At 46.0% G+C, this 18,724-nt stretch overlaps 1 protein-coding gene across 1 annotated transcript in view; it reads left to right on the top strand.

Moving 5' to 3' along the window:
• The first annotated feature begins 4,824 nt into the window (after positions 1 to 4,824).
• ITPR2 (inositol 1,4,5-trisphosphate receptor type 2) overlaps positions 4,825 to 18,724 on the top strand; it is a 260,824-nt gene continuing 246,924 nt past the window's right edge. The window contains exon 1 of the mRNA XM_077266872.1: positions 4,825 to 5,096. Within this exon, the coding sequence (XP_077122987.1) occupies positions 5,005 to 5,096 (92 nt within the window). The 5' untranslated portion in view covers positions 4,825 to 5,004. The remainder of the gene's footprint in view (positions 5,097 to 18,724) is intronic.

The raw sequence follows: 18,724 nt of genomic DNA, 5'->3' as shown, positions 1-18,724 counted from the left end.
AAAAAGCTCTATCTTGGTCTCATCTGTCCACAAGACGCTTTCCCAGAAGGATTTTGGCTTACTCACATACATTTTTGGCAAACTGCTGTCTGTCTTTTTATGTTTGTGTCAGCAGTGGGGTCCTCCGGGGTCTCCTGCCATAGAGTTTCATTCACATGTGGATAGGTCGCGCTGACACTGATGCGCCCTTAGCCTGCAGGACAGCTTTAATTTCTTTGAAACCTAATTGGGGCGTATCCACGATCTAGAATATCCTATGTTACCACCTTTAATCAGTTTTTCTCTGCCGTCCATGTCCAGGGAGAATGTCTACAGTGCTGTGGGTTGTAAACTTCTTCATTATGTTATCCGCTGTGGACAAAGGAACATCAAGATCTCTGGAGATGGACTTGTAAGCTTGAGACTGTTGATATTATTCAACAATTTAAGATCTCCAGCCCTCAGACAGTTCTCGTCTCTTCTTTCTGCTCTCCATGCTCCACACACTGCAAAGATTGAGGCAACTTATCACCTTTTTATCTTGTTTCAGGTGCAAGTTATAGTCTTGTACATAGGAGCAGTATTATAGTAGTTATATTCTTGTACATAGGGGGCAGTATTATAGTAGTTATATTCTTGTACATAGGAGCAGTATTATAGTAGTTATATTCTTGTACATAGGAGCAGTATTATAGTAGTTATATTCTTGTACATAGGAGCAGTATTATAGTAGTTATATTCTTGTACATAGGAGCAGTATTATAGTAGTTATATTCTTGTACATAGGTGCAGTATTATAGTAGTTATATTCTTGTACATAGGAGCAGTATTATAGTAGTTATATTCTTGTACATAGGGGCAGTATTATAGTAGTTATATTCTTGTACATAGGAGAAGCATTATAGTAGTTATATTCTTGTACATAGGAGCAGTATTATAGTAGTTATATTCTTGTACATAGGAGCAGTATTATAGTAGTTATATTCTTGTACATAGGAGCAGTATTATAGTAGTTATATTCTTGTACATAGGAGCAGTATTATAGTAGTTATATTCTTGTACATAGGAGCAGTATTATAGTAGTTATATTCTTGTACATAGGTGCAGTATTATAGTAGTTATATTCTTGTACATAGGAGCAGTATTATAGTAGTTATATTCTTGTACATAGGGGCAGTATTATAGTAGTTATATTCTTGTATATAGGGGCAGTATTATAGTAGTTATATTCTTGTACATAGGAGCAGTATTATAGTACTTATATTCTTGTACATAGGGGACAGTATTATAGTAGTTATATTCTTGTATATAGGGGCAGTATTATAGTAGTTATATTCTTGTACATAGGAGCAGTATTATAGTAGTTATATTCTTGTACATAGGGGACAGTATTATAGTAGTTATATTCTTGTACATAGGAGAAGTATTATAGTAGTTATATTCTTGTACATAGGGGGCAGTATTATAGTAGTTATATTCTTGTACATAGGGGCAGTATTATAGTAGTTATATTCTTGTACATAGGAGCAGTATTATAGTAGTTATATTCTTGTACATAGGGGGCAGTATTATAGTAGTTATATTCTTGTACATAGGGGCAGTATTATAGTAGTTATATTCTTGTACATAGGGGCAGTATTATAGTAGTTATATTCTTGTACATAGGAGCAGTATTATAGTAGTTATATTCTTGTACATAGGAGCAGTATTATAGTAGTTATATTCTTGTACATAGGGGCAGTATTATAGTAGTTATATTCTTGTACGTAGGGGCAGTATTATAGTAGTTATATTCTTGTACATAGGGGCAGTATTATAGTAGTTATATTCTTGTACGTAGGGGCAGTATTATAGTAGTTATATTCTTGTACATAGGGGCAGTATTATAGTAGTTATATTCTTGTACATAGGGGCAGTATTATAGTAGTTATATTCTTGTACATAGGGGCAGTATTATAGTAGTTATATTGTACATAGGGGTCAGTATTATAGTAGTTATATTCTTGTATATATGGAGCAGTATTATAGTAGTTATATTCTTGTATATAGGAGCAGTATTATAGTAGTTATATTCTTGTACATAGGGACAGTATTATAGTAGTTATATTCTTGTACATAGGGGCAGTATTATAGTAGTTATATTCTTGTACATAGGAGCAGTATTATAGTAGTTATATTCTTGTACATAGGAGCAGTATTATAGTAGTTATATTCTTGTACATAGGGGCAGTATTATAGTAGTTATATTCTTGTACATAGGAGCAGTATTATAGTAGTTATATTCTTGTACATAGGGGCAGTATTATAGTAGTTATATTCTTGTATATAGGGGCAGTATTATAGTAGTTATATTCTTGTACATAGAAGGCAGTATTATAGTAGTTATATTCTTGTACATAGGAGCAGTATTATAGTAGTTATATTCTTGTACATAGGGGCAGTATTATAGTAGTTATATTCTTGTACATAGGGGCAGTATTATAGTAGTTATATTCTTGTACATGGGGCAGTATTATAGTAGTTATATTCTTGTACATAGGGGCAGTATTATAGTAGTTATATTCTTGTACATGGGGCAGTATTATAGTAGTTATATTCCTGTACATAGGAGCAGTATTATAGTAGTTATATTCTTGTACATAGGGGCAGTATTATAGTAGTTATATTCTTGTACATAGGGGCAGTATTATAGTAGTTATATTCTTGTACATAGGGGGTAATATTATAGTAGTTATATTCCTGTACATAGGGGCAGTATTATAGTAGTTATATTCTTGTACATAGTGGCAGTATTATAGTAGTTATATTCTTGTACATAGGGGCAGTATTATAGTAGTTATATTCTTGTACATAGGAGCAGTATTATAGTAGTTATATTCTTGTACATAGGGGGCAGTATTATAGTAGTTATATTCTTGTACATAGGGACAGTATTATAGTAGTTATATTATTTTACATAGGGGCGGCAGCGTAGCACTACCTTTCCTGTACACAGGGGGCAGTAGTGTAGCAGTACCTTTCCTATACACAAGGCGGCAGTAGGGTGGCAGTACCTTTCCTGTACACAGGGGGCAGTAGGGTAGTGGTACCTTTCCTGTACACAGGGGGTAGTAGTAGTAGGGTAGCAGCACCTTTGCTGTACAGGGGGAGGGGGGCACTAGTGTAGCAGTACCTTTCCTGTACACAGGGTGGCAGTAGTGTAGCGGTACTTTTCCTATACACAAGGCGGCAGTAGGGGGGGGGGGTACCTTTCCTGTGCACAGGGGGCAGTAGTATAGTGGTACCTTCCCTGTACATGGGGGCAGTAGGGTAGTAGTACCTTTCCTGTACACGGGGTGGCAGTAGTGTAGCAGTACCTTTCCTGTACACGGGGTGGCAGTAGTGTAGCAGTACCTTTCCTGTACACGGGGTGGCAGTAGGGTAGCAGTACCTTTGCTGTACACAGGGGGGCAGTAGTGTAGCAGTACCTTTCCTGTACACGGGGTGGCAGTAGTGTAGCAGTACCTTTCCTGTACACGGGGGGGCAGTAGTGTAGCAGTACCTTTCCTGTACACGGGGTGGCAGTAGTGTAGCAGTACCTTTCCTGTACACAGGTGGCAGTAGTGTAGCAGTACCTTTCCTGTACACAGGGGGCAGTAGTGTAGCAGTACCTTTCCTGTACACAGGAGGGCAGTAGGGTAGCAGTACCTTTCCTGTACACAGGGTGGCAGTAGTATAGTGGTACCTTCCCTGTACACAGGGTGGCAGTAGGGTAGCAGTACCTTTCCTGTACACAGGAGGCAGTAGGGTAGCAGTACCTTTCCTGTACACAGGAGGCAGTAGGGTAGCAGTACCTTTCCTGTACACAGGTGGCAGTAGTGTAGCAGTACCTTTCCTGTACACAGGAGGCAGTAGTGTAGCAGTACCTTTCCTGTACACAGGTGGCAGTAGTGTAGCAGTACCTTTCCTGTACACAGGGGGCAGTAGGGTAGCAGTACCTTTCCTGTACACAGGAGGCAGTAGTGTAGCAGTACCTTTCCTGTACACAGGGGGCAGTAGTGTAGTAGTAGTGTAGCAGTACCTTTCCTGTACACAGGTGGCAGTAGTGTAGTAGTAGTGTAGCAGTACCTTTCCTGTACACAGGTGGCAGTAGTGTAGCCGCACCTTTCCTGTACACAGGAGGCAGTAGTGTAGCAGTACCTTTCCTGTACACAGGAGGCAGTAGTGTAGCAGTACCTTTCCTGTACACAGGTGGCAGTAGTGTAGCAGTACCTTTCCTGTACACAGGAGGCAGTAGGGTAGCAGTACCTTTCCTGTACACAGGAGGCAGTAGTGTAGCAGTACCTTTCCTGTACACAGGTGGCAGTAGTGTAGTAGTAGTGTAGCAGTACCTTTCCTGTACACAGGAGGCAGTAGGGTAGCAGTACCTTTGCTGTACACAGGGGGGCAGTAGTATAGTGGTACCTTCCCTGTACATGGGGGCAGTAGGGTAGCAGTACCTTTCCTGTACACAGGGGGCAGTAGTGTAGCGGTACCTTTCCTGTACACGGGGTGGCAGTAGTGTAGCCGCACCTTTCCTGTACACAGGAGGCAGTAGGGTAGCAGTACCTTTGCTGTACACAGGGGGGCAGTAGTTTGTCCTCATTCCTCTGTTGCTCCTTGTGTCACTTATGAATGAACTCTTCATGATTTTGCTGAGGCCCCGCCCTCTTCCTGCAGCTGCTCCTCCTATTGGCTGCCTGCCTCGCACAGCCCCGCCCCGCGGCAGAGCGCAGAGTTGGACTCGGGCACTTCCCCTGACAGCTCTCCGGGCGCTGCGGGCAGAGAGCGGGGCCGGCGCTGCGGGCAGAGAGCGGGGCCGGCGCTGCGGGCAGAGAGCGGGGCCGGCGCTGCCGATCATCGCCCCCCGGACCGGGCACAACTTGTGCGGAAGACCCTGGAGAGTGCGCGGAGAGGCACCGGGAGCCCCGGGCATGTGAGCGCTCACCTGGGTCCTGCAGATCTGCAGCGCCATGCCCCGCCTGTAGGGGGCGCCCTGAGCCAGGCATGCCGGAGAAGATGTCCAGCTTCTTGTACATCGGGGACATCGTGTCTCTGTACGCCGAGGGCTCCGTCAATGGCTTCATCAGCACCCTGGGGTAAGAGGCTGTGCGGCGGCAGGGGCCCGGGAAACCCCGTACCCACAGCCGGGGGCAGAGCAGCGACCTGTACACTGTCCTGTCACACTGCTCCGGAAAGGAGGAAGTGAGCAAACTGCAGAGAAAGAAGGAAGGAAGGAAAGAAGGAAGGCCTCTGCTCCGAGCGATGACCCCAGTGCTGTAATAAGCTTATAATGTCCCCCGTCCTGTAATATCCCTATAATGTCCCCCGTCCTGTAATATCCCTATAATGTCCCCCCATCCTGTAATATCCCTATAATGTCCCCCGTCCTGTAATATCCCAATAATGTCCCCCGTCCTGTAATATCCCTATAATGTCCCCCGTCCTGTAATATCCCTATAATGTCCCCCGTCCTGTAATATCCCAATAATGTACCTCCGTCCTGTAATATCCCTATAATGTCACCCGTCCTGTAATATCCCTATAATGTCCCCCCCGTCCTGTAATATCCCTATAATGTCCCCCCCGTCCTGTAATATCCCAATAATGTCCCCCGTCCTGTAATATCCCTATAATGTCCCCCGTCCTGTAATATCCCTATAATGTCCCCCGTCCTGTAATATCCCAATAATGTACCTCCGTCCTGTAATATCCCTATAATGTCCCCCCGTCCTGTAATATCCCTATAATGTCCCCCCGTCCTGTAATATCCCTATAATGTACCTCCGTCCTGTAATATCCCAATAATGTCCCCCCGTCCTGTAATATCCCTATAATGTCCCCCCCATCCTGTAATATCCCTATAATGTCCCCCCGTCCTGTAATATCCCAATAATGTACCTCCGTCCTGTAATATCCCAATAATGTCCCCCCGTCCTGTAATATCCCTATAATGTCCCCCCCCCGTCCTGTAATATCCCTATAATGTCCCCCCCGTCCTGTAATATCCCTATAATGTCCCCCCGTCCTGTAATATCCCTATAATGTCCCCCCGTCCTGTAATATCCCTATAATGTCCCCCCGTCCTGTAATATCCCTATAATGTCCCCCGTCCTGTAATATCCCAATAATGTCCCCCCCGTCCTGTAATATCCCTATAATGTCCCCCGTCCTGTAATATCCCTATAATGTCCCCCGTCCTGTAATATCCCTATAATGTCCCCCCGTCCTGTAATATCCCTATAATGTCCCCTCCGTCCTGTAATATCCCTATAATGTCCCCCGTCCTGTAATATCCCTATAATGTACCTCCGTCCTGTAATATCCCTATAATGTCCCCCGTCCTGTAATATCCCTATAATGTCCCCCGTCCTGTAATATCCCTATAATGTACCTCCGTCCTGTAATATCCCTATAATGTCCCCCCGTCCTGTAAAATCCCTATAATGTCCCCTCGTCCTGTAATATCCCTATAATGTCCCCCCGTCCTGTAATATCCCTATAATGTCCCCCGTCCTGTAATATCCCTATAATGTACCTCCGTCCTGTAATATCCCTATAATGTCCCCCCGTCCTGTAATATCCCTATAATGTCCCCCCCCGTCCTGTAATATCCCTATAATGTACCTCCGTCCTGTAATATCCCTATAATGTCCCCCCGTCCTGTAATATCCCTATAATGTCCCCTCGTCCTGTAATATCCCTATAATGTCCCCCCGTCCTGTAATATCCCTATAATGTCCCCTCGTCCTGTAATATCCCTATAATGTCCCCCCGTCCTGTAATATCCCAATAATGTACCTCCGTCCTGTAATATCCCTATAATGTCCCCCATCCTGTAATATCCCTATAATGTCCCCCGTCCTGTAATATCCCTATAATGTCCCCCAGTCCTGTAATATCCCAATAATGTCCCCCCCGTCCTGTAATATCCCTATAATGTCCCCCGTCCTGTAATATCCCTATAATGTACCTCCGTCCTGTAATATCCCTATAATGTCCCCCCGTCCTGTAATATCCCTATAATGTCCCCTCCGTCCTGTAATATCCCTATAATGTCCCCCGTCCTGTAATATCCCTATAATGTACCTCCGTCCTGTAATATCCCTATAATGTCCCCCGTCCTGTAATATCCCTATAATGTCCCCCGTCCTGTAATATCCCTATAATGTACCTCCGTCCTGTAATATCCCTATAATGTCCCCCCGTCCTGTAAAATCCCTATAATGTCCCCTCGTCCTGTAATATCCCTATAAGGTCCCCCCGTCCTGTAATATCCCTATAATGTCCCCCGTCCTGTAATATCCCTATAATGTACCTCCGTCCTGTAATATCCCTATAATGTCCCCCCGTCCTGTAATATCCCTATAATGTCCCCCCCCGTCCTGTAATATCCCTATAATGTACCTCCGTCCTGTAATATCCCTATAATGTCCCCCCGTCCTGTAATATCCCTATAATGTCCCCTCGTCCTGTAATATCCCTATAATGTCCCCCCGTCCTGTAATATCCCTATAATGTCCCCTCGTCCTGTAATATCCCTATAATGTCCCCCCGTCCTGTAATATCCCAATAATGTACCTCCGTCCTGTAATATCCCTATAATGTCCCCCATCCTGTAATATCCCTATAATGTCCCCCGTCCTGTAATATCCCTATAATGTCCCCCAGTCCTGTAATATCCCAATAATGTACCTCCGTCCTGTAATATCCCTATAATGTCCCCCCGTCCTGTAATATCCCTATAATGTCCCCCGTCCTGTAATATCCCTATAATGTCCCCCGTCCTGTAATATCCCTATAATGTCCCCCGTCCTGTAATATCCCTATAATGTCCCCCGTCCTGTAATATCCCTATAATGTCCCCCAGTCCTGTAATATCCCAATAATGTACCTCCGTCCTGTAATATCCCTATAATGTCCCCCATCCTGTAATATCCCTATAATGTCCCCCGTCCTGTAATATCCCTATAATGTCCCCCAGTCCTGTAATATCCCAATAATGTACCTCCGTCCTGTAATATCCCTATAATGTCCCCCCGTCCTGTAATATCCCAATAATGTACCTCCGTCCTGTAATATCCCTATAATGTCCCCTCGTCCTGTAATATCCCAATAATGTCCCCCCGTCCTGTAATATCCCTATAATGTCCCCCGTCCTGTAATATTCCTATAATGTCCCCCCCGTCCTGTAATATCCCTATAATGTCCCCCGTCCTGTAATATCCCTATAATGTCCCCCCGTCCTGTAATATCCCTATAATGTCCCCCGTCCTGTAATATCCCAATAATGTCCCCCAGTCCTGTAATATCCCTATAATGTCCCCCGTCCTGTAATATCCCTATAATGTCCCCCGTCCTGTAATATCCCTATAATGTACCTCCGTCCTGTTATATCCCTATAATGTCCCCCAGTCCTGTAATATCCCAATAATGTACCTCCGTCCTGTAATATCCCTATAATGTCCCCTCGTCCTGTAATATCCCAATAATGTCCCCCCGTCCTGTAATATCCCTATAATGTCCCCCGTCCTGTAATATCCCAATAATGTACCTCCGTCCTGTAATATCCCTATAATGTCCCCCCGTCCTGTAATATCCCTATAATGTCCCCCGTCCTGTAATATTCCTATAATGTCCCCCGTCCTGTAATATCAGTATAATGTACCCCCCGTCCTGTAACATCCCTATAATGTACCTCCGTCCTGTAATATCCCTATAATGTCCCCCAGTCATGTAATATCCCTATAATGTCCCCCCGTCCTGTAATATCCCTATAATGTCCCCCCGTCCTGTAATATCCCTATAATGTCCCCGTCCTGTAATATCCCTATAATGTCCCCCCGTCCTGTAATATCCCTATAATGTACCTCCGTCCTGTAATATCCCTATAATGTACCTCCGTCCTGTAATATCCCTATAATGTCCCCCAGTCATGTAATATCCCTATAATGTCCCCGTCCTGTAATATCCCTATAATGTCCCCTGTCCTGTAATATCCCTATAATGTCCCCTGTCCTGTAATATCCCTATAATGTCCCCCCGTCCTGTAATATCCCTATAATGTCCCCCCCGTCCTGTAATATCCCTATAATGTCCCCCCGTCCTGTAATATCCCTATAATGTTCCCCATCCTGTAATATCCCTATAATGTCCCCCCGTCCTGTAATATCCCTATAATGTACCCCCCGTCCTGTAATATCCCTATAATGTCCCCCGTCCTGTAATATCCCTATAATGTCCCCCCGTCCTGTAAAATCCCTATAATGTCCCCCCGTCCTGTAATATCCCTATAATGTCCCCCGTCCTGTAATATCCCTATAATGTCCACCCGTCCTGTAAAATCCCTATAATGTCCCCCAGTCCTGTAATATCCCTATAATGTCCCCCGTCCTGTAATATTCCTATAATGTCCCCCGTCCTGTAATATCCCTATAATGTCCCCCCGTCCTGTAAAATCCCTATAATGTCCCCCGTCCTGTAACATCCCTATAATGTACCCCCCATGCTGTAATATCCCTATAATGTACCTCCGTCCTGTAATATCCCTATAATGTGCCCCGTCCTGTAATATCCCAATAATGTACCTCCGTCCTGTAATATCCCTATAATGTCCCCCCGTCCTGTAATATCCCTATAATGTACCTCCGTCCTGTAATATCCCTATAATGTCCCCCGTCCTGTAATATCCCTATAATGTCCCCCCGTCCTGTAATGTCCCCCCGTCCTGTAATATCCCTATAATGCCACCCGTCCTGTAATATCCCTATAATGTCTCCCAGTCATGTAATATCCCTATAATGTCCCCCCGTCCTGTAATATCCCTATAATGTACCTCCGTCCTGTAATATCCCTATAATGTGCCCCGTCCTGTAATATCCCAATAGTGTACCTCCGTCCTGTAATATCCCTATAATGTCCCCCCGTCCTGTAATATCCCTATAATGTACCTCCGTCCTGTAATATCCCTATAATGTCCCCCGTCCTGTAATATCCCTATAATGTCCCCCCGTCCTGTAATATCCCTATAATGTCCCCCCGTCCTGTAATATCCCTATAATGCCACCCGTCCTGTAATATCCCTATAATGTCTCCCAGTCATGTAATATCCCTATAATGTCCCCCGTCCTGTAATATCCCTATAATGTACCTCCGTCCTGTAATATCCCTATAATGTGCCCCGTCCTGTAATATCCCAATAATGTACCTCCGTCCTGTAATATCCCTATAATGTCCCCCCGTCCTGTAATATCCCTATAATGTACCTCCGTCCTGTAATATCCCTATAATGTCCCCCGTCCTGTAATATCCCTATAATGTCCCCCCGTCCTGTAATATCCCTATAATGTCCCCCCGTCCTGTAATATCCCTATAATGCCACCCGTCCTGTAATATCCCTATAATGTCTCCCAGTCATGTAATATCCCTATAATGTCCCCCCGTCCTGTAATATCCTTACAATGTACCTCCGTCCTGTAATATCCCTATAATATCCCCCTGTCCTGTAATATCCCTATAATGTACCCCTTCCTGTAATATCCCTATAATGTGCCCCAGTCCTGTAATATCCCTATAATATCCCCCCCCGTCCTGTAATATCCCTATAATGTCCCCCAGTCCTGTAATATCCCAATAATGTACCTCCGTCCTGTAATATCCCTATAATGTCCCCCCGTCCTGTAATATCCCTATAATGTACCTTCGTCCTGTATTATCCCTATAATGTCCCCCCGTCCTGTAATATACCTATAATGTACTTCCATCCTGTAATATCCCTATAATGTCCCCCGTCCTGTAATATCCCTATAATGTCCCCCGTCGTGTAATATCCCTATAATGTCCCCATCCTGTAATATCCCCATAATGTACCTCCGTCCTGTAATATCCCTATAATATCCCCCTGTCCTGTAATATCCCTATAATGTACCCCTTCCTGTAATATCCCTATAATGTGCCCCAGTCCTGTAATATCCCTATAATATCCCCCCCCGTCCTGTAATATCCCTATAATGTCCCCCAGTCCTGTAATATCCCAATAATGTACCTCCGTCCTGTAATATCCCTATAATGTCCCCCCGTCCTGTAATATCCCTATAATGTACCTCCGTCCTGTATTATCCCTATAATGTCCCCCCGTCCTGTAATATTCCTATAATGTCCCCCGTCCTGTAATATACCTATAATGTACTTCCATCCTGTAATATCCCTATAATGTCCCCCGTCCTGTAATATCCCTATAATGTCCCCCGTCGTGTAATATCCCTATAATGTCCCCATCCTGTAATATCCCCATAATGTCCCCCGTCCTGTAATATCCCTATAATGTACCTCCGTCCTGTAATATCCCTATAATGTACCCCCGTCCTGTAATATCCCTATAATGTCCCCCTGTCCTGTAATATCCCTATAATGTCCCCCCGTCCTGTAATATCCCTATAATGTACCTCCGTCCTGTAATATCCCTATAATGTCCCCCCGTCCTGTAATATCCCTATAATGCCCCCCGTCCTGTAATATCCCTATAATGCCCCCCCGTCCTGTAATATCCCTATAATGCCCCCCCGTCCTGTAATATCCCTATAATGTCCCCCCGTCCTGTAATATCCCTATAATGTCCCCCGTCCTGTAATATTCCTATAATGTCCCCCGTCCTGTAATATCCCTATAATGTCCCCCCGTCCTGTAAAATCCCTATAATGTCCCCCGTCCTGTAACATCCCTATAATGTACCCCCCATGCTGTAATATCCCTATAATGTCCCCCGTCCTGTAATATCCCTATAATGTCCCCCCGTCCTGTAAAATCCCTATAATGTCCCCCGTCCTGTAACATCCCTATAATGTACCCCCCATGCTGTAATATCCCTATAATGTCCCCCGTCCTGTAATATCCCTATAATGTACCCCCCATGCTGTAATATCCCTATAATGTCCTCCGTCCTGTAATATCCCTATAATTTCCCCTGTCCTGTAATATCCCTATAATGTCCCCCCATCCTGTAATATCCCTATAATGTCCCCCATCCTGTAATATCCCTATAATGTACCCCCCATGCTGTAATATCCCTATAATGTCCCCCGTCCTGTAATATCCCTATAATGTCCCCCCGTCCTGTAATATCCCTATAATGTCCCCCGTCCTGTAATATTCCTATAATGTCCCCCGTCCTGTAATATCCCTATAATGTCCCCCCCGTCCTGTAATATCCCTATAATGTCCCCCCGTCCTGTAATATCCCTATAATGTACCTCCGTCCTGTAATATCCCTATAATGTCCCCCGTCCTGTAATATCCCTATAATGTACTTCCATCCTGTAATATCCCTATAATGTCCCCCATCCTGTAATATCCCTATAATGTACCCCCCGTCCTGTAATATCCCTATAATGTACCCCCCGTCCTGTAATATCCCTATAATGTCCCCGTCCTGTAATATCCCTATAATGTCCCCCGTCCTGTAATATCCCTATAATGTCCCCCCCTGTCCTGTAATATCCCTATAATGTCCCCGTCCTGTAATATCCCTATAATGTCCCCCGTCCTGTAATATCCCTATAATGTCCCCCCCGTCCTGTAATATCCCTATAATGTCCCCCCGTCCTGTAATATCCCAATAATGTCCCCCCGTCCTGTAATATCCCTATAATGTCCCCCGTCCTGTAATATCCCTATAATGTACCTCCGTCCTGTAATATCCCTATAATGTCCCCCCGTCCTGTAATATCCCTATAATGTCCCCCCCCGTCCTGTAATATCCCTATAATGTACCTCCGTCCTGTAATATCCCTATAATGTCCCCCCGTCCTGTAATATCCCTATAATGTCCCCTCGTCCTGTAATATCCCTATAATGTCCCCCCGTCCTGTAATATCCCTATAATGTACCTCCGTCCTGTAATATCCCTTTAATGTCCCCCCGTCCTGTAATATCAATATAATGTCCCCCGTCTTGTAATATCAATATAATGTCCCCCGTCCTGTAATATCCCTATAATGTCCCCCGTCCTGTAATATCCCTATAATGTCCCCCCCGTCCTGTAATATCCCTATAATGTCCCCCCCTGTCCTGTAATATCCCTATAATGTCCCCGTCCTGTAATATCCCAATAATGTACCTCCGTCCTGTAATATCAATATAATGTCCCCCGTCTTGTAATTTTAATATAATGTCCCCCGTCCTGTAATATCCACCCTGAACCTGCTATATACTGTTCCCTTTTGAGGCTGCTGTATGTAGTTCCGGTCTGCAGCTCCGGCTGCCCCTCCCCCATGTGCGGTATAACACCTGTATGATGTCGCCGTCCACCTCCACTGTCACCTCTGCACCTCGCGGAGATATTGAAAATGCTTTATCTGCTCATCAAATAATGTGAAAATGGTGACAAAAGTTGGAGTGTTCGTTAATGGGGAAATAGATATTAGGATGGAGGCGGCAGGTCCCCTCCAGGCTGATGGGGCAGGAGCCGCCCAAGGAGGACAACCCCTTTAAGTCGGCAGTCAGTGGCTAATGATATTATTCTCTCATTAATTAAAAAGTTGCACTACTGTAGCTACTGTCATGGAGGCACTCACTCACTGGTTCTGTTTTGGGTGCACAGTCATTGATACTGTTGTGGAAAGTACATTGCCGGTGGTACTGTCATGGGGTCACAGATGTGGTAGTGCTGTTGTGGGTGCACAGTCATTGGTACTGTTGTGGAAAGTTTATTGCCACAGGTAGTGTCATGAGGTCACTGATGTGCTAGTGCTGTTGTGGGTGCACAGTCATTTGTATTGTTGTGGAAAGTGCATTGCCGCAGGTACTGTCATGAGATCACTGATGTGCTTTTGCTGTTGTGAGTGCACAGTCATTTGTACTGTTGTGGAACGTGCATTGTGGTAGATACTGTCATGGGGTCACTGATGTGCTTTTGCTGTTGTGGGTGCACAGTCATTGGTACTGTGGTGGAAAGTACATTGCCGCAGGTACTGTCATGGGGTCACTGACATGCTTTTGCTGTTGTGGGTGCACAGTCATTGGTACTGTTGTGGAAAGTACATTGCCGCAGGTACTGTCACAGATGTGGTAGTGCTGTTTTGGGTGCACATTCATTGGTACTGTTGTGGAAAGTGCATTGCCGCATTGAACTGTCATGGGGGCACTGACTCGCTGGTTCTGTTTTGGGTGCACAGTCATTGGTACTGTTGTGGAAAGTGCATTGCTGCAGGTACTGTCATGGGGTCACACGTGGTAGTGCTATTGTGGGTGCACAGTCATTGGTATTGTTGTGGAAAGTACATTGCTGCAGGTACTGTCATGGGTTCACAGATGTGGTAGTGCTGTTGTGGGTGCACAGTCATTGGTACTGTTGTGGAAAGTGCATTGCAGTAGGTATTGTCATGGGATTGCACCGTTGTTGGTACTGATGTGAGGGTGCACTGTGGTTCATGCAGTGGTGGAAGGTGCACCACCAAACTACTGTTATGGTTTTGCATTATGGGTGGTACAGTCATGGGGTGTACTGTTGATGGAGGGCACTGAGGGTGGTACTGCTGTGAGGGGGCACTGTTGTTGGTATTGTTGTGGAAGGTGCACTTCTGCAGGTACTGTTAGTGGTTTGCACTGTGGATGGTACTGTCAAGGAGTGCGCTGTAGCTTGTAATGTTGTGGTGGTGTGCTGTAGATGGTACTGCTGTCAGAGTGCATCATTATAGGTATTGTTGTGGCAGGTATACTTCCACAGGTACTGTCTGGGTTTGTGCTATGGCTGGTACTGTTGTGAGGGTACACTGTGGTTGGTAGTCTCATGGAAGATGTAGTGCCATCGATACCATCAGGGACTGTGGATTGTACTGTTGTGAGGGTGCTGTTTTGGAAGTTGCACTGTGGTCGGTGCTCTTAGGGTGCCTGTGACTGGTACTGTTTTGGAGGAGCATTGTGCCTGGAACTGTTGTTGAGCCTTGTGCTTGATACTGTTGAGAGGTGGTGCTGTAACTATTACTGTCGTGGAACTACACGCTGTGGCTTGTACTGTTGTGGGACGTGCACTGTATCTTGCAGTGCATCATGGCTTATTCTCTCATGAGGAAGGCGCTGTGGCTAGTACTATTAAAACACTTTGCCATTTCTGGCAATGTTATGGTGTGCATTGTATCTAGTACTGTTGTGAGGAAGGCATTGACTTGTGCTGTATTGGAGGTGCACAGTGGCTTGTACTGCCATGGGGCTGTGCACTATGGCTGGTATTGCCATGGGGCTGTGCACTATGGCTGGTATTGCCATGGGGCTGTGCACTATGGCTGGTATTGCCATGGGGCTGTGCACTATGGCTGGTATTGCCATGGGGCTGTGCACTATGGCTGGTATTGCCATGGGGCTGTGCACTATGGCTGGTATTGTCATGGGGCTGTGCACTATGGCTGGTATTGCCATGGGGCTGTGCACTATGGCTGGTATTGCCATGGGGCTGTGCACTATGGCTGGTACTGTCATGGGGCTGTGCAAGATGGCAGGTACTGCAATGGGGCTGTGCAAGATGGCAGATAAGGCAAAGGGGCTGTGCAAGATGGCAGGTACTGCCATGGAGCTGTGCAAGATGGCAGGTACTGCTATGGAGCTGTGCAAGATGTCAGGTACTGCTATGGGGCTGTGCAAGATGGCAGGTACTGCTATGGGGCTGTGCAAGATGGCAGGTACTGCCATGGAGCTGTGCAAGATGGCAGGTACTGCTATGGGGCTGTGCAAGATGGCAGGTACTGCTATGGGGCTGTGCAAGATGGCAGGTACTGCCATGAGGCTGTGCAAGATGGCAGGTGCTGCCATGGGGCTGTGCAAGATGGCAGGTGCTGCCATGGGTCTGTGCAATATGGCAGGTACTGCCATGGGGTTGTGCAAGACGGCAGGTACTGGCCTGGGGCTGTGCAAGATGGCAGGTACTGGCCTGGGGCTGTGCAAGATGGCAGGTACTGGCCTGGGGCTGTGCAAGATGGCAGGTACTGGCCTGGGGCTGTGCAAGATGGCAGGTACTGGCCTGGGGCTGTGCAAGATGGCAGGTACTGGCCTGGGGCTTTGCAAGATGGCAGGTACTGGCCTGGGACTGTGCAAGATGGCAGGTACTGGCATGGGGCTGTGCAAGATGGCAGGTACTGGCCTGGGGCTGTGCACCGTGGCTGGCATTGGCATGGGGCTGTGCACCGTGGCCGGCACTGGCATGGGGCTGTGCACTATGGCCAGCATTGGCATGGGGCTGTGCACTGTGGCCGGCATTGGCATGGGGCTGTGCACTGTGGCCGGCATTGGAGCTCATATTAGCCTGGATTAGATTCAGATTTGCCATTTCGGACCCTATGACAAGCCTTACAGCATTTTTATTAACAGTCAAAGTGGTTGTCACTCATGGTCGTCTATTTCCTGGAGATTTTCTCAGATTTTTCATTACGTTTGTCAGAACAGGATTAGAGGTGTTAAAGAACACAAAGGATCTGAAATTCCACCTGACGTACGGAGTGCTGTGATGTATACTGCCCTCATATGTGCACGATCAGACGGATTAAGAGGAATTATGTGGGAACATTCTACAGAATGAAAGCGAGACTGCCCGGGAGTACAATGTTATGCAAATTGAAGATCCTTGATGTGTTGAGGGCAATGTAACTTGTACCTGTCACGGGGTTGGCACTGTGCCTTGTACTGTCGGTGTGCTAGGCGCTGTGCCATGTCCTGTCGGGGGTAGGTCCTGTGCCTTCTGTTGTTGGGGGTTAGGGACTGCGCATTGTCGCGGTGTAGGCACTGCATATTGTATTGTCGGGGGTAGGTGCTACGTCTTGTGCTGTCGTGGGGTAGGCATTGTGGCTTGTGCTGTCTGGGGGTAGGCACTGTGCCTTGTAGTGTCGGGGGTTGGCGCTGTGCCTTGTATTGTCAGAAGGTAGATGTTGCACCTTGGACTGTTGGGGGGTAGGTTCTGCACCTTTGTAGTGTCAGTGGATAGGTTCTGCGCCTTGTACTGTTGGGGCCTAGGTTTTGTGCCTTGTACTGTCAGGGGGGTTAGGTTCTGCACCTTTGTAGTGTCAGTGGATAGGTTCTGCGCCTTGTACTGTTGGGGCCTAGGTTTTGTGCCTTGTACTGTTGGGGGGGGTAAGTTCTGCGCCTTGAACTGTCGGGGGGTAGGTTCTATGCCTTGTACTGTCAGGGGGGGTAGGTTCTATGCCTTGTACTGTCGGGGGGTAGGTTCTGCACCTTGTACTGTCGGGAGGTTGGTTCTACACCTTCTACTGTCGGGGGCCTAGGTTTTGTGCCTTGTACTGTCAGGGGGGGTAGGTTCTGCACCTTGTACTGTCGGGAGGTTGGTTCTACGCCTTGTACTGTCGGGGGCCTAGGTTTTGTGTCTTGTACTGTCAGGGGGGGTAGGTTCTGCACCTTGTACTGTCGGGAGGTTTGTTCTACGCCTTGTACTGTCGGGGGCCTAGGTTTTGTGCCTTGTACTGTCGGGGGGTAGGTTCTGCACCTTGTACTGTCGGGAGGTTGGTTCTACGCCTTGTACTGTCGGGGGCCTAGGTTTTGTGCCTTGCACTGTCAGGGGGGGTAGGTTCTGCACCTTGTACTGTCGGGAGGTTGGTTCTACACCTTGTACTGTCGGGGGCCTAGGTTTTGTGCCTTGCACTGTCAGGGGGGGTAGGTTCTGCACCTTGTACTGTCGGGAGGTTGGTTCTACGCCTTGTACTGTCGGGGGCCTAGGTTTTGTGCCTTGTACTGTCAGGGGGGGTAGGTTCTAAGCCTTGTACTGTCGCGGGGTAGGTTCTACGCCTTGTACTGTCGGGAGCTAGGCTCTGCGTCTTGTACTGTCGGGTGGTTGGTTCTGCTCCATGTACTGTCGGGGGGTAGGTTCTGCGCCTTTTACTGTCGAGGCGTGAACACTGCTCTGTACTGTCTGTGTTTTATAATGGATGGCAAAATTCACGCCGCCCCCTCCGTAGTTTGGCCTAATCTTCTATTCCCTTTGCTTCCTATTTCCTAAATGGAATGGGCCTAAGCAAGTCTGTGCTGTACGGAGAGGCAGTACACTGTATCTGTCTGAACATCCTGTCATCCCCTTGGTTACTTAGACAGTAAGTGGGACAAGTGGTCGCTAGGCAACCTGAAGTAGCATTTCCTGGAGGTGTGTAATACTGGTTGTACTGGTCGGGTCGAGCTTAGTAATGACGGCCGTGTCCTCGTGTTATAGCGCGAGGTCCGCAGAGGTTCTTACCCGAAAACTGACCTCAAAACTGCAGTTTTGAATTTTTTATATTTTTGTGATTTTATGTTTTTTAATTGTCAGTTTTAATTTTTTTTATGAATTGCGAATTTATATATATTTTGGGGGGAATTTTGCATTTTTTATTAGATTTGTTTTGTGCGTCATTTTGCATGTTTGTTATTTTTTCCACTTTTTTATATATAGAATTCAGCCTTTATATTTTTTGTGATTTTTTTTGTTTCACCTTTTTTTTCACTTTACATTCTTATTTTTTTTTTTTTTTTTTTTGCAATTTTGCATTTATTTATTTCATTTTTTAAATGTTTTATTACTTAGTAACTTTGTATCTTTTTTATTATCATTTTATTTTATGAGGAATTCAGCATTTGTTATTTTTGGGAAATTTTGCATTTTTATATTCAATTGTCATTTTTTCGTTTTCATAGTATTTTATCATTCGTGTCACTTTTCTCTTTTGAATTTTGCATTTTTTATTACTGTTTATTTCCTACC

The sequence above is a fragment of the Ranitomeya variabilis genome, chromosome 5 (genome assembly GCF_051348905.1).
Source record: "Ranitomeya variabilis isolate aRanVar5 chromosome 5, aRanVar5.hap1, whole genome shotgun sequence".
Classification (NCBI taxonomy): Eukaryota; Metazoa; Chordata; class Amphibia; order Anura; family Dendrobatidae; genus Ranitomeya; species Ranitomeya variabilis.
The sequence above is the reverse complement of the archived record's forward strand: the minus strand, read 5'-3'. Positions and strand labels throughout refer to the sequence as shown.